The sequence below is a fragment of the Centroberyx affinis genome, unplaced genomic scaffold, assembly GCF_046629955.1.
Source record: "Centroberyx affinis isolate AG114_WGS23_722 - 3 ecotype Tasmania unplaced genomic scaffold, CSIRO-AGI_Caff_v1 ptg001291l_1, whole genome shotgun sequence".
Classification (NCBI taxonomy): domain Eukaryota; kingdom Metazoa; phylum Chordata; class Actinopteri; order Beryciformes; family Berycidae; genus Centroberyx; species Centroberyx affinis.
Genome location: NW_027279797.1, coordinates 358,734 through 380,508, shown reverse-complemented (window position 1 = coordinate 380,508; position 21,775 = coordinate 358,734). Strand labels below are relative to the sequence as shown.

Here is a 21,775-nt window from a genome sequence, read left to right as displayed (position 1 = left end):
AAACCTTAATTGGCAATTCATTGACTAATGAACTAAATAGAAGCACTCCTAATATTGTCATTTGTGCACAGAGATAGTGGAGGGGTTAACTTCTGACATCACCTGTAACTCCATATCATTGATGATAGTGATGGAAACACCAGATACACAAACATTTATTCAGAATCACAATTTTTCACAATTCACAAAAAGACAAAACTGAGATTTAATAATTGTTACAATGAAGTAAATAATAGTTAAAAAGAGGTACAACCTGGTTTAAAGAATAGTTTAAGAAAGCAGTAGAACCATTACAATTGTTAGCAAGTTTAGCTCCATCTAAGTTCATGAACAGTCAACCACAGAACATAACGGACACAGGTATCCATAGTTACCAATAACATTGTTTTTCTGTCTCTAAATTCACTTGCATACATTTTGAGAACTGAATCATAATCATACTTATAACAAATACACAATCTACAGCAGTGCAGATCATGATGATAGTAATGATTTTGGGGAATAATGGTTGTAGTTTATTACTACTAACCTGCACTGGCACCAAAATGCATAGCAGTGAATTGAGAGATGGAAACAAAGTCTGTGGTGACTACAGATCGCCAGGATCCACCAGAGTGGCTGTTACTAAACTAACCGAGGAGCGGATGCTAAAAGTGAATGTCAAATCCATTGACATTTCCTGCCACAAAGATTTGTCCTGTACTTCTAAAAGAGGCTTTTTGTCTTCAGGCCACAAAAACCCTTGATTGGTTTCCACAGTCTTTGTGGCTACAGTACTCTTGGAAATCTACTGTAGTGTCCCAAACCCCCCCCCCCCACCCCCCCCACCCCCTTGTTATCACATTGATTCAGTCCATAGGTGGCCTAGTAATGACTAAATGGTGCAGTCTCCTTCAACTCATGGTACCCCTGGTGGTTTGGCTCTGTGAAGAGACAGAGAGGGCAGTTAGGGCGGGGAAGTACCACAAATCTATCTCTTCTCCTAAGCTAAGTCATTGCTCTCAAAAGACTCTTTTAGAAATATAGGCTGTTCATTTTGATTTCAAAATGAAGGAAGAAAACAACAAACAACAGTTGATGTGTGCATGGAGTATTTCTGTGTTGCAGAGAAACAATTTGACTGCTATATATTTGACTTCCACACTGAGCCCTATGGCTGTAACTGTTTTTCTTCAAACCTCTCCAGTCCATTTGGATATTACCTTATTCTGCATGCAGGTACCGTGTCGATTCAGTGAGAACCGCTTATACCGCTTAATATTTAGAGTACTTGCTATTCATTTTCAGAGCCTGTATCTTTAGTCTGGAGGTCATTTAATAATTTTCTGTACATCCCAAATGATGTAGACGAAAATAGCCAAAAGCAGAGTGCGTTTGAGTGTGTAGATAAGAGTTACAGTACCAAGACTCATATTCTCCTCCACCAGAGGCCTCTGCTCGCTGCAGTTAACCACTTTTCCCTGCGCCGCTCCCAGAATAGTCATGATATCCACCAGGTTGAGCTTCCCTTCCTCCCTGGCCTCCTCCACTTCCTCCTTCAGCTCCATCGCCGCCTCTTCGCGCTCCTCGATCTCTTCTTGAGTCAGCATTGCGTTCAAGCCCTGCCCCGGACCGCCGTTGCCCACCTGCGGCGGCGCCAGCGAGCACAACGCCCTCACCTTCCCGAAGGACTTCAGGTGTGCCACATTGGCGCGCAAGAAGAGCAGGAGGACGTTGAGGTCGTTCAGAGGGCAGCCCAGCTTACGGCCCTTAATGAGGCCCAGCGCGGGCAGGACCTCGTAGACGGACAGGAAGGTGGTGTCCCAGACGAAGAGTCGGACCAGGCTGAAGAGGACGATGGGAGCCAGCAGGACGTAGATGGCGCCGTTGGCCACGCTGATCACCTGGAAGACCAGCTGGCCAGTCATTTTGCACTGGACCAGTTCGGGCACCCAGTTCTGATCGCGCAGTATGCCTGTGCGGACGAAGCAGCTGAACTCGTCCTGCAGGAAGGCAGAGAGGTGGAAGTAGGCCAGGTAGAGGCAGGCGGCGGTCATGAAGATGAGGAGCAGGAAGCCACGCAAGAAAAGCATGCTAACCAGGAAGTAGGAGCTGTGTTTGCACTGCATGTATCGCTCCAGCAGGGGATACTCAAAGTATCGCTTCCTCTTGGCCCTGGGAACAGACAAGGACAAGAGGGATTCTGTGAATAGTTGCAAGGAAAGTCAACTCAGCACCATGTTCTTTCTCTGCAATGCCCTGCTTCCTTTTCATACAGTCGCACACATTCACAACTGGGAGCTGCCCAGTGCAACCACAGTCTTCTACTGTTGGCCACTGGGAACTGCCCACCGCAACCGCAGTCCTCCGCTGGGGCAGTTGGGGGTTAAGCTCCTTGCTCAAGGGCACATCGACAGTAGCTGCCGAGGGAGGCAAGAGCATTAGTCATTCAGTTCACCACATTTTCCCAGCTGATCTGGGGATTCGAACGACTTTCCTGTCACAGGCCCGCTTCTCTAACCCCTAGGCTATATTTTTCCTCGGTGGATCCTCTTACTTGCTGCTGCAGCGACCCAATTTCACCACGGGAATCATTAAAGTTGCATTTAATAACACTTAATCTGGCTTTGAGGGAATCAACTCTCTCAAGACAGGTTTATTCAAGAAAACAAACTTCATGAATATGTAACATACGTAGCATTTGATTTAAAACGCAGGGATAGAGACCACTGAGCATCTCTTACCTCTCCAGCTCGGCCTGGAAAGTGAGGGGGTTCTTGGTGTTCTGCCGCATATCCAGGATGCTCTGGGCCATTCGGACCGAGCGGTTGTACGACTTGTCCAGCTCGTCAATAATGAAGAGCAGGTCCGAGCCCAGTGTGGGCATGACAAGCTGGCGCCAGATCAGAGCCGGCAGGTACATCAGCACCGCCATGGCCAGGAGAGAGTAGGGGAACATCTGGATGGACGGGTAGAATGAGAGAAAAGGGTGGTAGAGAGAGGGGACACAGATGGAAAGAAAGAAATGAAAAAGTGGGAAGAAAAGAGGATTAGAGAAAGAAAGGATGAGTGGCATAAAATGATGGCTTGATAACCCGACTATTACACATGAACAACCACAAGTTCTGTTTATAGCCTTAGCCATTTAATGACTGGGTTTAAAATGTCAGGTTTATTATTGCCTGGGCCTGAATAGTTTCCGAATGGCTTCAGCAAGAAAATAGGTGTTCTGTGTTTTTTAGGGTACATTGACATTTAACATTTTCTGCACACCACACGATGGGGAAAAAAGTTTCAGCATTTGTCCGTCCTAAGAATCTAAGAACAGTTTAACAGTATTCCCTCATACATGAAAGCACCGGCCACGAGCTGATAAAAAAAGAAGCGCAGCTCGCAAAAATTCAAAATGTCAATGTGTCCCTCTAGGTGGGGAAAACAAGTCAAGCAAACTTGATCTGAATCTCTCAACTTACTTTGTGTACCCAGAGAGAGCGTTCCTCAAAGTTTCCGTTGCTGTCAAACTCATGGTGCATGAGGGAGTCCCAGCAGTATGTGTCTACATAGCCGGCCTGCTTGATCGTGAAGTTGCTGGGAGGGAAACAGCTGATCTGAGGCCCTGGAGAATGAACAAATGTTAATCTGTTACATTGTCGAATTGGTTTCTGCACCGTCCTTTGATCCTCCTTTATCAATTCTCCTGTAAGCAATTCTTTAGCACTTGATATCACATACACACACACACACACACACAGCGCTGCAGTACTGGAGGTCCATTGCCAGATACATTTGAGCTTCTGCATGTCCTTTGCTTTTCATTACTACAGAATTATGCCAGAGAAATCATATGTTTCCAAATGGTAACCTGGCATTTGAAAGCCGTGGGTCCCTCCATTCCAAAATTGGGCTCCTCCGCCATATATTTAGTTCACCTTGGTTTAACCACATATGGTGCAACCGCTTGAACCCGTGCTCCACACCCATCTGTCATCTCCCAAGGGTGCTCCACCCTTAAAGAGAGAGGTTGGGAGGGAACACACCACGGGTGTGCCCCCTCCACTTTGAGCTTTACAAGAGAAATATGGGGCTTCTATTTTTTACAAGCAGCCTCCACATCTGCCCAGCTTTCTGGAAGTGGAAACATACTGCCACTAATTTACTGTCAGGACGTGATTTCTCCAGCCAGTCCAACTCATTACAGGCAACTGTTACATGGCCCAATTATACTGTGTGTGTGTGTGTGTGTGTGTGTGTGTGTGTGTGTGTGTGTGTATGTGTGTGTGTGTGTGTGTGTGGGGGGGGCTGTGCACGCGTGTGTGACTTGACAGGACATTCCCTGTCTACTGTAAAGTCTCTACTCCATATGCTACTGTGCTACATTGTCCATCCATACGCCACTAATCCATATAGTAACAATAAATCAGCCATACTGTAACATATTGTGAGTGAAACCTCAAATGCAGTCATCATTGTGGAGGATATCAGGAATGTATTAACTTTAAAAGTGACATGTTATTAAGAGATTTACAGAAAGATGGAGCTAGTGGGAAAAACATGCTAGCATGGTTCACACACACCCCCTAGCTTGTAGACTCCCACCCATAGCGTTTATATTTAGTCACTGAACCAAAACTAAACATCTATTGTGTATTTTGGTTAGCCTCTCATGATGTTAGCCACGTTGAATTTTATACATTTGTCTGTCTCAGCTGTCAACAGACTATAATACTGTAAGAACGGACAACTTTGTAATGCTAACAGCTGTAGCATTACAACAGATTGGTAGGCCTACTAGCAAAACTAGCCAACCTATTCTGCAAAGTTCACATGTAGCCTAGCATATGGTTAGAAAGATATTTAAAAATATACAAAAGTTGGCCCACAAAATGTATGTTTATATGACTGGAAATATGTTTTCTTGCAAAGTGCTATGACAACATCTATTTGCAAATATATCAAAAGTATATATTGGTCATGCAAAACATATTTCAAATGAATGTCCTCTACATTTACAAATGTACACAGGTTAATGGCGAGGATAGAACATCTAGTTGCAGTTGTCTGTTCAATGTCAGACACTGTTGGCACTGGCAGCATAATGTGCGAAAGTGTTACATTTTTCATTCCTCAGCAAGTTTTGTAAGCTATCTGTCTTCATCTTATCTGTTTATGTTCTCACTGGTGTCAATTCACTAAACCCTAAGGTATATGGCAAAGCACTGAACATCATTTGCCTCAAAACTTCCAAACCCACTTATATCAACTACATTTCTGAGGACATAGTGGAGCAACGACTGATGAATCAAGATCAAACCCCTTGCACTCTGATTTCGCCTTAAACTTCTCCTTAAGTAGCTTCAAAGTTAGAAAAAAAGTTTTTTTTTCCATACTGTACAACAATGTCACATGCCTATTCTGTATCTGCTCATTCCTATGCTTCACTGAAGCTATGCCATGCTTATACTGAGTGAATTATTCACACCCGAGTCAACATTTTTTAAGGCTGCACCATTACATCAAATGAAAAAAATGTTTGTCTTGTGTATCATTTTATACACATTTCCCTATAATTCAGCCTAACATATTTGGTATCTTTGGAAACCTTGGGATCTTGACTACAATTTAAAATAAACTTCTGAAGGTTTGAACCAAGCTTGGCCACAGAACATGCCTCTGTAATGATGGTCCCACCGGCAGGATGGAAGAGGTTAAGGTATGGTGAGTGCCACCCTTTGCAATATGTGTGTGTTCTCATGCGACTTTATTACTGTAGATATTACTTCTTCCAGTCTGTGGGTGTGCGTGTGTGGGCGTGTGTATATTGACAAGTCATCTTCAAAAAAAATAAAAAAAGAGGAAGCACATCCAGGGAAATTCGTATAGATTTTTGTGCAGTGTGACTCCGCTCTCTCATAAAATCTTGTAAAATACTCTCCCCTTCGACTGTTCACTCCTGTGAGCAATTTGGCAAAGTGAGTGTGCCTAAATCTCTGCCACTGCTCCTATCTCACACACCCACTCCCCAATTAACATTGGCAGATCATACTCATATTTGTGCTTTGTACGAGAATTCTTGGCCGAGAATCCAGGTGCAAGTAAGCCAGACAGCAGACTGCAGACAGCAGCACAATCAAGCACTGTTGTGAAACTGACAACCCGGTAGATAGGCAGCCAAGATCCATCAGTTCAGCCGCGTACCCCAGCACCACGTCATGTTCCCCCCCCCGGTTAATCAACATATCCTCTCATTTGACTCAAATAGAGGGGAGCTGCCGCAGAAGAAGTTCGCCTGTAATTACAGCGCGCCAGTGTTAGTGAACGCTGCTCTCAATCATCCCCATGGCAATTAGCATCAGGAGCATCAGGCTGATTGCAGACCAGCTCCGGAGAGGATAGTTAGCTCAAAGTCAAGGGAGTCATCCTCGGCGGCTATGCACTTCTAATGGCACTGTGCTGTACGTGTCACATGCGGTTCAGACTGAAGTCAACTGCGTTCACATTGGGATGACCATGGATGTAGGCGTTGTGTTGGTCATTTCTATTTAAAGAGAAATACCAAATGACACGTTTTTTTTCCATCTGCTCTAAAACAGTCGAAGAAACAGAAGAACAGTTTGTATGATCCCCAAAGTCACTGAACTATTAAGTGGACTTTCAATCTTATGGAGTTTTATGGTGTTTTCTATGGTGTGTCCTCTCAATAAATTTGTATTGTCAATGTTGCTATTACATAGTTTTGTGGTATTTTGTTGTTGTCAGCAGTTCACATCTTCCTCTTATAAAACATGGTGTTTATGAGTGTTTTCTGCCTCTTGTTTTACAACGCTTTGTAACGTTGTTAAGGAAAGTGCTACCTAATTGTAGTTCTCATTGTTAGTGTTAATATTTTGTAACGTTTCCTCGAAAACAAATGGATGGGGATGAGGAGATGGAACTGTGAGCGTCTGGATAAAAGCCTGCTGCGACAGAGCAGAGATGTGCTTACTTGTTATGGTTCAGGACTTAAACGTCCACTGTGAAATGAAACAAATTTGGGTCAAACCACTCAGCCAAATGTTCTACAAGTCTCCCATTCCTCACCATTAGAGTTGCACCAGGCTGTACTTTACATCTACTGTACATTTTCAATACATGAAAAAATAGATTCTTGCCCTCATTTAATGAAGCCTCAGGAATAATGTATATGTTTATATTAGTACTTATAGTATTCCTTCAACGGAATTCAATTGGTGAATAAATCAACTGCAGTTGACAAACAGTAGAAGATTACTGCAGAGAATAACTGCACTGAATAACAGCATAGCTTAGAAGAAACACAAAAAAGACAAAAACACAAGCATGGAATAAAAAAACGAGCACTCATGAACATACAGTAGAGTATAATTAGGGGGAGAAACCAAACGGAATACAAAACAAGTATCCTCCTAACCCGGTTGGAAAAAAGCTGACAGAAGCACGGGGCTCGCTCACCCAGGGAGATCTCGCGAGCGAAGGCCATGGAGACCAGCAGCAGCGGAAGGCCCACGGACACAAACTTGATGACCTTGTCCAGGGGAAGCTCCAGCTCCAGGTGGCTGAGCCGGTTCATCCCGGGGCCGTCCTGCAGCAGGGCATCAGATAGCATGGCCTTGGCCGCCGCGTTGGCGATGGACATGTTGAACACCTACCCGGCGATAAGGAGAGGCTTCGGTTTCATTGTATTCACAAATTCACACAAACAGGACAGGACGGATATAGGCCCGTATCGTGTGCTCGTAGTGCTGTAAGGTCACATCGGACTCATGACCTTTGCAGTATATATCATCCCCCTCTTCCTCTATCATATCTTTCCTGTCACTCTTCACTGTATAGGTGATCTAATAAAGCAGAAATGCCCTAAAAACAACCACAAGAAGTGACTCCAATGTATTCATAACAGTATACTGCATTAGCCCCTTTTATCTTTTTCTGTCCCTTTGCTCCATAGTGCCCAACGACAAGGAAAATCCCATCACAGTTGCAATTAACAATATTATTCCAAGGAAAATGTCTCTCTACACAACACATTACACTTGCTCTGAAACGTTTTGCACACCATAAACCATAAGAGGACAGTTATTGCCACCTTACCTTGAGTCTTCCAGCTCTTTTTAAGTGATGCTAATAGAAAATCTGTTTGCAGTTCCAGTAAGTTCCTCTAAAGGCCCGCATGGTGTTGGAGAGCTCCTTAAGTATTCAGGGAGGGCCTCGCTAAATGAGAGGTTGGATCTGGGCTGGACCAGGCCGAGCCGGGTCTGGCTCTAATTACAGAGAGGACATCTGGGAGCATGTAGGCGCCCAGATGGCACTGCGAGCAGACCTCCAGTACTGAGTGCTGGCCAGTGTGCGTGTGTGTGTGTGTATGTCTGGTCCACCCCTTCAGTAAGCCATGCTGTTGAGCACGATGGCTGCGGCCCACTTCAAACGAGCGAGCCACCGCCAGTGGCTTTTGCTGCCTCTGTCATTCCAAGACTATTTTTACTGCGCTTCAGCCTCAGATCTGCTGCTAGCCGGGACGCCGGACAGCAGCGATGGAGGAGAGGCAAAGTCTGTTTCTGACCTTTACAGTCGTGTAAAGGGAGTTTAAGAGAAGGCTACGTTTAAAAATCATGTTTGATGGAGTGGATGGGACACAGCAGCAGTATCCGTGAATGTGAAAACGTCACTAGGAGGAGTGGACAGAAAGAGATGAAAGAGAGTAGTATTGATCTGATCTGGGATCTGATGTAATTATCCTTTGTGCTACAAATTAGAGTGAGCACTTATGTATGTATGAGCCTGGCTTTGAGTGATGTCACTGGGGTTATCATGTGGGGACCTGCTGGATACTCTTACAGATGTTTCATTGAATTAACTCTCTGCAGTGATCACATTTACCCACAATACACTTTAGGTTTACACATCACAACATGTAATCATCAAACCCAACCTTATCATCTCAACAATAGGCTAATGGGATAGTTGATTGTGCTTGAACTGAAACATAGAGCACTAACAGTCAGCTGACCCTCCTGGCTCGAAGCAAACCACAGCTTTATTAGCAAATAAACTTCACTACGCATAAAAAATTACACCAGTCAATGATTTATGACTTTCCAATTCTGCTGCTGTAGCTAATGCCGTCCCACGATAAATTAAGGCACCCACCTTCGCTATGAGATAGATTTCCATACTTACCGTTTTTTTGTCCCGCACTCTACTTTCATACTGGGCCCCAACTTGTGTTGTTATTATTTAGCCAGAGCCGCTGGCTGCTCTGCTCAGCTGACCTGGCGTAAGCCCTGCATTGAATAATTATAGAATTGTGGGCACTTGGAAATGTGGTGGTGCCTGTTTTTGTCTCGGACAATACTTTTTAAAGGGAGGGAGCATTTTGGATTGTCTCTGAAAATCGTGTTTGGGTTGTTTTTTTTTCTATTTTTGAGAACATTTGAACATTGCTGCCTCATAGTAGAGACTGTAAAGGAATTCTCCTGCTTGTAGGCCTAGAAAATGTAAAGTTTGGCCTGTTTGGGAGTGCAAGGACGCCATTATATACAAGGGAATTTAAATGGAAGTAATGAGAGCCATACAGTATGGCACAAAATCAATACGTGTGGATTGCGGAACAAACCGGCACTCACAGCAATGATCAGTGTATTATAAAGGGAAGAAGCAGAATCTACAGTCCAAGGTGCTGTGTTGAAATCCCTTGGTCGAGTTCGTTTGGGCGGGTGTCCTCCAGCCAGCTGAAATCATAGGCCTGAGCAATAAGCAGTGGGTGGGAAACTAGACATGGGAGAGGAAAATGAGGGAAGTTAGACCAATATTTAGACCGCTGACTCTGTAATCTGGATGTATGTTACAGTGAGGCAGGACCTGGGAGGGTCTGCCAGTATCACACATGTAGTTCTTGCTCTGTTGTGATACAGGCTTAGACATTTGCAGCATATTGTTCATGTTATCTCTCTATTCATCTTGCATTTTGTTATTTTCCTCCCCAAAATATTCTCAGCCATAAAGATGTCCTAAACATATGCAGCACTTTCATACCACAAAGTCCAAATCAGTACCTTTACATGTTTTAATTATTAAAATTGGTCTATTGAAACACAATAGATTATGACAACAAAGTGTACAAATGAAATAAAAATATTCCCTATTGTCTGTCACTTGCTCTGGAAGATCCATTTAAAAAAAAAAAAAAAAAAAAAAAAAAAAGCAATCGAGAAAAGAATATTAATGAGGAACATACTTCACAATGAACAATCAGAACATTCAATAACATGGTTTTTCTTTTCTAGACATCTTCACATTAGAAACGAGTGACTCCATCTTGCGCCGCTGCGGTTTTAGTACAAAACAGAGAGCTGAAATTGTTTCACAGTTTCTTCAAAATCCTTTACATAAAATGGAAGGAGACGCAACTCAAGGGATTGAGTTTGATTCTCCTTCCTCGTTCCCCCTCGAAATTGTCGTCTTCCTTGAAAAGGTTTGTCAGTAAAGGACGTCGGTTCTGTAGGTCGGGGATCCCAAAGTCGCTGCGTTTGATTTTCTGTCTTTGTGGAGATGCTGATGAGAGAGTTTGTAGTGTAGTTTGCCAAGCTCTTTTTGTGACAGAATCGTCCCATGTCACAAAAACATACAAGCAATTTTGTAGCAGTTGATAGCTGAAGTCAAGTATGTGCATGGCCACCAGCAAGTTCATGAACTAGCCTCATCCAGAAACTCTTTTGCAAATCCTATATGCAGAAGCAACTGTCTTTTGTTCCTTGATCCTCCCTTCGAGATCAAGGAAAAAAACGGAATAAATATGCAAACCTTCAACACCAGAACGCAAACATATGAAAAAAATCCAATATACATACTTTGTGCAGTCAGTATACACTGGTTTACTACAGTTTTTTTTTTGCTCATGGGAGAAGAAAAAAAAGAATCGATATCATTTCAAAAGTCATGCTTGAAAAGATCTGTTGCAGCAATGAGTCAGTGTTTCTCGATCGTGACGAGGAAACACGCCGGATGAAAGTGTTGTTCAACCTGAGAACCTATGAGTCATTTAAAAGGCGTGAATGATGTTCAAACAGTGGAAGCCGACATATACAGTGAGTTCTGCAGACATTTGGACAGCAATACGACTTTTTTTCCCCCCCTTCTGGTTCCACGCCCTTATTATTTTGGGATGCAAAATGCCACATTAACTGTAAAGTTGGAGCGCAGACTGTCAGCTTTAATTTGAGAGTAGTTCCAGTCATAACACACGTTAACTGTTAAAATAACTACAGCCCTTTTTGTACACGCTTTCCTCATTTCAAGGTGCCAGAATTTGGACGGATTACATTCGACAAAGTTGTTTTTTTTTTTTTTTCACATTTCATATTTCAAGATTTCTGGAAGTCTGCAGCGTATAAACATCGCCAGACTTGTCATATCTTGTCATCGCATTCTCCTGTCCAGCGGTTTTTCATTTCACTGTATCTCCGCAGGAATTCAACTGTGTCTGATTCATCAAAACAGCCTCAAAACGTCATGCCTCTTTTACAGAGCTTAAAAGTTGGCATGGATAACTTTAATGCGGGGAGAAATAATCGGCAAACTCATTCATCTAGCTCTTTAACGGTTTATCCAATATGGTTAGAAATATCCTCCATTTAAAACTGACAGTCAGCATTTTAACCAGTTAGTTATTCTGTCGTTTGCTTTCAGAAATAATACGAGTATAGAGTAAAAATGTGCTACTATCCAAATATTTATGGAGCTCGCTGTACGGGCAGGTACTATTGTATAATGATACAACACATATTCATCATCAAACTAATATTTTCCTGTTATAATCATGGTCATGATGGTCATTGTGTCTGGCTAGACTCCATGATGGCTCTTCAGCAGAGTCTCTGAGAGTCTTTCGACGAGTCTGTAGAAAACCTAATATGCCCTTAAATGCTCTCGAGTGTCACTTGACATCAGAGCCGGCCTGGTTGAGTATCATGGAGACGCCGGGGTCAAAGTTCACATCGTCGTTTCCAGCTCTTCGCACTACTCCAGTTCCTCTCTGTGCTCCATGCTCAGATCTCTCCTTCCTCCTCCTCCTCCTCCTCCTCCGCTGGCCATCTGTCTCGCCCGGTCGTTTTCCTCCTCTCCGTCCTCCTCGTCCTCGTCCTCCTCCATTCCCTCCTCCTCTTCCTCCTCCTCCTCCTCCTCCTCCTCCTCCTCGGTGCCGTCCATGGAGTCGTCGGCTCCCAGCATGGCTTGCTGCATGGCCAGGGTGGCCGAGTCGGAGGACAGCGGCTGGAGGCTGTCCATGCTCAGCGGGTCTGGGGGGGGGGGGGGTTAAGGCAAACAGTGATAGGGTCAGGATACAGAGAGATGGCATTCATATAGAAACCCAATGACAGACCAGATTCATTCCGACAAAAGAGTTGAGTGACAGTAGTCTACTAGCTACTACTACTATTCAAAAGGGAAAAAATAAGAACTTGTAGCAGCTCTCCCATTAACCTGGTGTATTCCATCATCTATGGAAAATATTTAGAGGGCTATCTCTGTAGTTCCCAAAGTGGGATTCAGGGACCCCTAGGGGGTCGCTGCGGGGGTCCCAGTGGGTCCCCAGCAAAATGAAGAATAGCTTAATATTACTATTATTTCATTTTAAGTTAGGACAGTGAGGAAATGGTACAGAAATATCTGTTTTGATCAGAGGATTCCCTTTCCACACTGTTATCTCCATACCTCCATATCTCCATAAAGTATGGAGATTAAAATGTAAGATTAAAAAATAAAATGGAGTGACCTAATGCAGTGATTCTCAACCTTTTTCATATCAAGGACCCTAATTTAGTCCACATTTGGGCCTCGGACCCCCAGATGAGATTTTGGGTCTCGGACCCAAATATGTGAATATTTTTATTGTTAGATATGATTTTGTCCAGAATTCCATGACTTTTGTAGGTAGGTATTGTAGGTAGAGAGATAATAGTGAAACTATGATCAAAACAGTCATTCTTCTACATTCTCTAATTGTGTTCACTTCTTGTAAATGAAATAATGGTGAAGTTGAACAATTCATCAATTTGCCTTGGGACCTCCTGGAACCCCCTCAAGGACCCCTGGTGGTCCTCGGACCCCACGTTGAGAAACTCTGACCTAATGTGTGTGTTTGGGGGGTCTTGACATGAAAACATCAGGGAATCACTGGGCTAGTTCATTTCTTTATCATTACTATTCCCTGGACTCTACTGCTACATACTTTAAGCTAGATACTCTTTTCCAACTTTAAAACGTTCATGTACTTTAGGAGATGTGTGACTTTTTGACAGTCTTTATACGTTTTCAGGCAGAGTTAATAGTGACATCTAGTGGTTACATTTTAAACACTTTAAAAGATTTGACTTTTTCTAATGTTACTTTTTAACCTTTCAAGTGCTGCACACTTGCAGCAGCTTTCAGCTTGCCCACACATTTCCTCTACGGTTAGCTCTAAAAGTTCATCAGCTTTTTTTATTTGTGGAAAAACACCGGGTGAATCTGTGTTCTCTGAGCAGCATTTAAGTGTCGGCGTACTGTCTGAGTTGCCCGTCTGAGATCTGTGCGTCTGCAGAACTCCGGCCACAATGGAGTCGGGCCAGAAGCGCTGCGTGGGACGGTGCTGGGACTTCATCTTCTTCGCTTTAGGAGCCGGGTCTGGGTTACTGGCGTCCAGCATAGGTTGGAGGATACGCCTACGAGCGTTGATGAACCTGAGAGAGAGAGAGACAGAGAGAAGAAGGGGTGGGGATTGATGAGGGAGACACACACAAAGAGGTTGGTTCTAAAATTAGATATCCGTCATTTGAAGAAATTACAAAATGATTGATATATAAATGATGAATGTCAGGTAATGACATTTTGGATAAAAACATTTTGGAATCGTCAAATACTGAAGGCATGGAGGGAACAATCACAGCACAAGAAAACACAAGTCAAAGGGAAGGATGACAGAATTTGGTGTCTGGTGTACTTGGTGGATATGGCCAGAAGATGGCGCCACAATGCCAGCAATGTGGACGGGGGCGCTCCTGTACATTCCAGCTCAAATCCAGCAGAGCCTCCACTCACTTCTGCTCTCACATGAAGCGGTGTTTCTTCCTCTCTACAGGCACACCGGACGACTTTAACTCACCAGTTGTTCACTTGCAACAGGGTCAGACTCGTTTGCGCCGCGATCTGCCTCTTCTCGTCTTCTGTCGGGTAGGGATGCTGCAGGAAGGAAGGAAAGCCGTCATAGTTTTCTCGCGTTTTGTTGCCATTCATTTTTTTTTTTACGCCACTCCCCGCTCCCCTCTGTCTCCGCATACACTGCTAAAACCAACAGATGAAACCTTTCCTACTCTAAACCCTGCTTTCCATCTCCTAACCTACCTTTAACCAGTATAATCTCCATCTTTTTGTTCCTTTGCCCCCATCCATAGCTGCCACTTCACTACACTTTCCTTGACCCAGAACCCGGCAAACCTTCAGTGCATGTCAACAAATTCACACCCAGACGCACTTAACCGCCTTCTCCGTCTCACCATGAGATGCTGGAAGAGCCAGGAGCGCATGATGTTGGTGGCGTGTTTGGGCAGGACACCCCTCTTATTCTTGGACTTCTTATCTTCGCTGTCCAAGAGGGACGACAGGTCCAGGTTTACCTTTTCAATGGACACCAAGAGAACACAAAAAAAAGAAAAAAGAGAAAGGAAAAAAAAAAAAAAGGAAAAAGGAGCGGATGGAGGGGACTGGTTATTGTTGCCACGGAAACAAAGGAGAGTACCAATTACCTATCTATCTTTCTTTTGCAAGGGCAGAAACGCCTCCTCAAGTGTCACCATGGTAACTGAATTTGAGTAATGATACTTAAAATATAAAAAAGCAGCACCCTTGACTCTGGGTGGAAACACAAGGAGGTCAGTGGTCTGAGTGATAAGGAAAAGAATAGAAAAGCAGTGGTAAGACTTCATTTAGTCTGGGGCTACATTAGTGGCTCATGGTGCAAACTGCCAACGTGTCTGTTTTTTTTTTTTTTATTATTTTTTCATCTGTGTTGACCTGAGTTTGTCTTGGTGGGAAATCATTACTCAGATGTTCTTGTTTTGAATGCTGGTGTTGAAGGACTGGATTCTCTCAGTTGGAGTATTGACAGTCTTTGAGAGCCTGAGGAGTGCATACGGATGTGTGTGTGTGTGTGTGTGTGTGTGTGTGTGTGTGTGTGTGTGTGTGTGTGTGTGTATGTGTATGTGTGTGTGTGTCCATTTAAGTGTGCAGGTAATTGTGTGCGTGTGCTGAGGCAGATAACATAAAACATAAAAGGACCTCAATAGTTTAGCAGTCATTATCAAGGCTTTTCTGACACTATCTGTGAAGAACCATACTTCATATTCTGAATATGAATATGTATACAGATGTACATGCGTGCACACACACCAGACCACACACACACACACACACTGCATCCTTTAATAGCTACTGCGCACTACTTTAATATGAAACAAATCTTTTGTGTGTCATTGCACCAAGTAGTAGCAGTAAAAGTGGGGATCCGTCAACATTTTTAACTACCCATTTGTGAGGGCTAAAAGCCTTCGGAGGGAAAGATATGAGCATTTCATATGCATAAGCAGGCAGGACAAAATGCATGAATAAATAAATAAAGCAGGTCTGCTAAAAAATAAAAAAACGGATTAATTTTATGCAGAGTGTAGTAGTGGAAAGTCATGAGGAAAGAATCCCGACTGACTTGGCGATAAATAACACACAAACACACATGCACACACACACACACACACAGAACCCCCAAACCCACACAACGCCCATAAACACACACCCGCACACACACACACAGAGACACATCTCCCCTTTGTACACACACTCCCCACACAAAACGAGGCTCATTACAGTTGCAGCTGGGTGTCACGTGGATAGCCCTCCTCCTATCCCCCTCAGCCTTGGGAACGCGTGTTCCGGGGGAAAGCCAGGTTGAATTAATTGGCGGCACCGGGCTCGAGTGTGATTACTTGGGGCTTGTCGGCAAAGTAGCTACGGGGCCGTGTTCAATTCCCAGCCCGCGTGTAGTGCTCCGCCTCGGCCGGGTCCCGGCTATTCACCGAGGCCTCCTCTGTCTGTCAAGCGCAGAATTACCTGCCGACACCGAGGCCCTCCTGATGCCACTGCTGCCACAGATCCAGCACTGCTCGACTCCCCCGCTCCCACTTTTTATTTATACCTATAGGCGAGCGGACAGGCTGTCAAGGCCAGATAAAGACCGGCCTCAGCAGTGATATGTTAAAGCTACCTCCGCTTTAGTGGTCTGCCGAGTCAAGTATACGCTTGGAATTTGTAGTCTTATAAGACAGTAATTCTAAACTGGAAATTCTAATTTTAAACTCTACCAACCCCACTGTCTACTGTCACATAGACTCACACTCAGAAGACCGGGATGAAATTTAAAAGAAAAACAATTTCACACATTCCATTGTCCCCCGTTGCATATCTGATTAGTTTGCTTGAAGTCCAAGTTGTGGCATTCTTAACACTCTCAATAGAAAAATGCTAAAGCATAATGATAATAAAAAGACTGAAAAATGCTCTAGCATGTACACAAACATAAACACCACACAAACACACCATGGCAGATGCCTGCTAATGTGTTATTAAAGCTATCAACCTAGCTGTATTTTGCACATCTGACATGTCTGCATCTTTTCCCATATAATAACCTAGTTGTAAACATCTATAACTATGTCAGTGCTGCTACCAACTACACAAAATCTACTAATAACTATACCAATGCTACTTCGAACTATACCAATGCTACTAACATTTATGCCAATGCTTATACCAAGTATACCAATGCTACTACTAACTATACCAATTCTGCTACACAAATGCTGCTACCAACTTGCTACCAATGCAGCTAACATCTAGAGCAAACTAATGCTGCTAACAACTAGACCCCTGCTGCTATCCTGGAGCAGTTCTTCAGCTTTGAATCTCTGCTTAGTGTGTTTGTGTGTTCGCCTGCTGTCACACAGTACATCTTGTCTGCAAAACATTTGAGGTCCTGTAACGTTTTGCCCCGCATGAAGCTGAACTCCACTTGATACTCTGAGACGTTCTTCCCAATAGAGGAAGCTGGAATAGGAAGCTGGCAGGGTGTGTGAAGTCTATGGAGACTTTCTTAACTTTCCATTCTGGTTGTTCAAGACGGAGGCAACAAAGGAAAAATTGAAATCAATGATTTTGGACGCTGGCAATATAAGAATTCCTCGCCTACTCAAATCGCAAATACAAAACAAATAGGCATATACCTTCAAAAGGCATCAACAGCAACCACAAGGCTGGAAAACATTGATTCACCAAACTTTTCACTTCCCATGTAATATCTTGGCCTTAACATGTTTTTTTTTTAAGCTTTTCTTGTATCCTTCATGTTTAATGTATATTAATTATACATACATTTCAAGACATAATGTATCTGTCAAATTTCTCAAAATGTTATGCTGTAATATCTATGTAAAGTTGATCATGTTTCACTGTCTGTCTTGTGATGTCAATTGTGTTGTAAAGTCTTTTCTGTGGTACCCTAGGAAAGTTAGCAGTCCATAAGGTGTCAGCTAATGGGGATCTTAATAAAGAATAAAACTTGAGAGTGAAGCTGTTGCCTACTAAAAGACCCATGCATATCTCCAGTGTTATTTACTAGAGGCCGGTGCTGGGTTAAAGACTTGAGTGATCATAACAACCAAAGCTGAGGCCGATTGTCAAGACTGTGAAAAGTTATTTAGGCTATAAAGCCATAATGTCCTGTACGTATCCTAATCTCACTATAAATGTGTTTGTTTATTAGACCTTGGTTGCTGTTTAGGGACTAAAGCATCCCTCCTTTTCATCAGCCAGTGTTATTACAGTATTTTTATGCTTGCTAAGCAATAAAGACAGCAATCGTCGGGTGGTCAGTGAGCTCTATAAGTAGGTGGACAGTGACGTACTGTTTGGACCCATTATTCTGGAAGTGAAATGACTCTGAGGATAGAGTACACAGGATAGATCCACATATCAGATGACCAGTTAAAGAACTAAGAACTATAGCCATTTGTGTTCATGGTCTCCCCATTTCAGTATTTTGTCTGGTTACACTGAGATTAAATTATATTCAGTTAAGCAGTAATTTTTATATATAGTCAAATTGTCTAAATGCACAATGACTTCTTAAAAGTTTGCAGCTAATAAACCTCACAAAGCTCTTGACAACTTATTGTTAGATTCTTTTTTTTTTTTTTTGCATTGTATCTATGATTCTGCTGTGATGACACTTGGTTTGAATTGATTGCATGAACATGGTTGGACTGCATTAGCACAAGTAAACAAGGGTCTGATTTATCAAATCAGCCCAGACTCATTATGCAGAGATGAAGAAGTTAGCATTCCCTATTGTTTTCCAATAGAGTTCATCTTGAAAATAGATGGTCTGTTCAGAGATGAGGATAAATATAGCTGTTCTATAACTCGGCTGTTTGCCTGTAGATTAGCTAAGTGAACACTTCAAGGAGCAAGCTGCTGTAGCGCTCCATTGTTGATAATATTGCCTCTGACCTCAGTAAGCCTCAGTTAGCTTCAACCTTTTACTGTTTCAAGTACTTTACAGTTTTGCCAGTGCAGCTCATTGATGCATTATTATTGTATTGTATCCAGAGCTGGTGCGTGATGCGGGCCGTGTAATCTTCCATTTGTTGTTATTATCTAATAATGATAGAGCTCCGTTGTCACCAGGCATCTTGTTCAATGCGGCCTTAGCTGCTGATTCTCTCTAAAATATGGCATTGCTCATAATTATATTTCTGAATTCGCATGGACATTGTATAAAGAAATTGCAATATAATGGAAAGCAACACAAATGCTCTCATCTTAGCTCAGCCTATTCATTTCCAGTCAAGTTCAAACAATAATCTTGATGGAGGGAACTGTGACATAATTACATCATTCATCCATGAAATCCAAATGCCATGAGAAGGAGTTTGAATGGTTTTGGTGAGAATATCCTGCTCAGCTACACCAAGTTATCTGTGACACAGCCTCAAGCTCTAATATACAGTATATTCTAGATGTTGGTTTGCGGCTAAGAGACCCTTTACAATTGCATTGTTTAAATCCATACTCCAGTGTACTGCATCATGGGAAAACTACAGACACTCTGGAAACATCATTTTTGCGGTTCAATGAAGTTGTAACAACCCGTTTGTTTGAACGACCAGAAGCTAGATACTGCAGCTAGATTCTTAGGGGGGAATCCAGTTTACTTGCTCACTATGAATAGAGAAATTCATATAAGCGCATACATCCTTAACACTCAAAGATGAAAGATACTATGAGAGCCTCAGGTATCCCCAAACAACTACAGATGCCTTTAGAAGCCAGGAATTGCACTGAAAAAAACATAAGGTGAAATATTCTAACCACAAATGTGTTCTTTTGGCGTACAAAAATGTGGGTGTGAATGTTATAAAGCCTTTAATTGGAGAGGTCACAATATTTCCATTCCATAATATTTCCTCTCTTTCTTTCCACACTCGTAGACACTGTGTCTGCGTCACATGTGCTGTAAATTCATAACTCATGTTCAAAAGTGTCATTGGATGTCTTTCATGTGTTTGACTGAAGTAAAGTGATACACACATCCCCCTTTTTCCACTGGTGATGGGCAAGGATTAAACTGTAAAACTCAGGGTTAGTGTGCAGCATCTTACAAAGACCAACTTGGGAAAAAGGTTGTCACAAAAAAAAAAAAAAGGGTGGAGCAAGAATGTGGTGCAGACCTACATCTTCAATATGTGACATTTGCATAACATAACATCACCCAAATATATAGGCAACATCCCTACATCAGGTTAGTGTTTTGTGCCTTTGTGCTTCGCTCTTACATGGCACCGCACTCCCATTCGCAGTCAAACCTGACAGGATCATCTTCAGTAAGCGTTCTAAAACATCATGGGAATAAACAAATTCCATTTTGTCTGTCAGCAGGGGGCTTTTGTTCAGACAGAGACAATGACAAGATGCCCGGGGGGGGGGTTTCTGCGACGATGTAAAGAGACCCTTTTAAAAATAACAAATTGTGGGCGGGGAGGGCACAGAGCGGGAGCCGCCGCATGTCGGACAAAGCGGCGTCGTTCGGGGGTGGGGGGGTGGGGGCGGCTTACCTGCGAGTTCTGGATCTGGATGGTTCCCGGGGGCAACGCCTGTGTTAACACTTGCCCTTGCGATGTCACCATGGCAACCGGCTGGTACAGGGTACCACCTGAGGGGATAATTTGCCGTCATGAGAATCAAGTGGCTTCAGCGTAATGGCAGCCGCATCCCGTGCCACTTCATTGTCGGCCCCCCAAAACAAAAACACGGTAAACAAGATAGGAAGCGGGTTTAAGGCGCGTTAATGTCCTTTAACCCTGGAATAAGAAGAAGAAGGGAATGTTGGTTTTGCTGCCGGGTTAATTAGCCTTGATCGATGCCTTCTTATCACAGTCTGTTTGAGCTTTTGAATGTGTAGTGATCAAAGGCAGAGACATTGATTTATTTTGGGTTAAAAGGGATTTCCAGAGGGCAGGATTAACATTTCACTGTACAGGCTCGACATAATAACAACCAGCAATCAGCCAACCAATAATCAGCCCAGTGCTCTGCATAGGGATGCTTAATATGGCTCTGCGATATGCTTGTAAACAAAACTCAATGACTACAGTAGCGTATGGAATAAGAAAATGTAATCAGATCTGTAAATTAGATTCTACGGTCCATTTCGGCATACTGTATGTGTGCATGCATGTTTCATATTTAGGATTTTATTTATTTTGTTCCTGGTTTGTAATAACAATAACAACAACAACAATAATACCACTATTACTACTAATAATAATTAAAGCAAAACGATACAATGTGCTCAATATCTTAAATAGGCCTCTTTAGCTAAAAGCTTCTGCTGGACAGATAAAAACAAATGCATTGAGTTGATTTTCTATTGTCTGGCCACTCAGTGTGGCTTGTTGGCTTGAGGAAATAGATAAGGCAGTTTATATGACTGGCTGTTATCAGAGAGGTGGACTAGACTACCTTGGAATTTATGCAAAGGAGGTTTGACTTGAACCCCGCATTAATCAGGCAGACAGCAACAATGTCAATGTTGTGGCCTATAGTTTGTTTCTTGAGGAGTGTTTAAGTCTCAGTCCTCTTTGGGGTCAAAGCAGTGGCCACACTACTCAGAGGTAAGGTTTGGTAGATATTCAATGGTTTGGTAAGGTTAGTATTCCACAGTATTGTAAGGTTTTAAAGTTTTAGGTTAAAATACTAAATAGCTGAATCAGAAAATAGGAAAATAGATAAATTAATATATATGTGCGAAAATTGAATAAAATAGCCTAACCTATCAAATATATTAAGCATAATGTGCAAAGGATATGCAATTGCCCATGCAATGCAAAGGATAAACATAAGAAAATATTCCACATGATGAATTCAAATAAATAAAATAATAAATGTATTAAAGCTGTGATTTCTGAGCAAAATAATTAATACAACAGAGATAATTGGTTTATGTATAAAAAAATATATTGTTTACTTGCATCCATTTAATTATTTTTTCACATTTATTTATTTAAATATCTATAATTGAGGTGCTGGCACACAATGAACATCATATTGACATTTTAACTTTGCTATAAGGACTTGAAGGCCAGGAGTCAACTCTTGCCACTGTATTTACTGTACTATTATTATTACTACTGTATATTGTCAT

The 21,775-nt window shown here is 42.6% G+C and overlaps 2 protein-coding genes across 4 annotated transcripts in view; both read right to left on the bottom strand.

Annotated features, from left to right (window-relative positions):
• Positions 1 to 825: 825 nt before the first annotated feature.
• LOC139649083 (pannexin-3-like) lies at positions 826 to 8,148 on the bottom strand. Of its 2 annotated transcripts, XM_071525391.1 has the most exons (6): positions 8,086 to 8,148; positions 7,447 to 7,639; positions 3,453 to 3,595; positions 2,724 to 2,938; positions 1,403 to 2,154; positions 826 to 923 (listed from the first exon to the last, which is right to left on the bottom strand). In XM_071525391.1, exons 2-6 carry the CDS (start codon positions 7,628 to 7,630, stop codon positions 865 to 867), a joined length of 1,353 nt encoding a protein of 450 aa, XP_071381492.1. In that variant the 5' UTR covers positions 7,631 to 7,639; positions 8,086 to 8,148; the 3' UTR covers positions 826 to 864. The 2 variants fall into 2 exon arrangements, with proteins under 2 accessions (XP_071381492.1, XP_071381490.1); XM_071525389.1 differs by having other exon boundaries at positions 834 to 2,154.
• Positions 8,149 to 12,009: 3,861 nt separating this feature from the next.
• LOC139649084 (homeobox protein PKNOX2-like) overlaps positions 12,010 to 21,775 on the bottom strand; it is a 30,799-nt gene continuing 21,033 nt past the window's right edge. For both annotated transcript variants that reach the window (XM_071525393.1, XM_071525392.1), the window contains 5 exons: positions 20,187 to 20,284; positions 14,523 to 14,642; positions 14,132 to 14,208; positions 13,534 to 13,709; positions 12,010 to 12,287 (listed from right to left, as the gene is read on the bottom strand). In XM_071525393.1, the coding sequence (XP_071381494.1) occupies positions 12,010 to 12,287; positions 13,534 to 13,709; positions 14,132 to 14,208; positions 14,523 to 14,642; positions 20,187 to 20,284 (749 nt within the window). The remainder of the gene's footprint in view (positions 12,288 to 13,533; positions 13,710 to 14,131; positions 14,209 to 14,522; positions 14,643 to 20,186; positions 20,285 to 21,775) is intronic.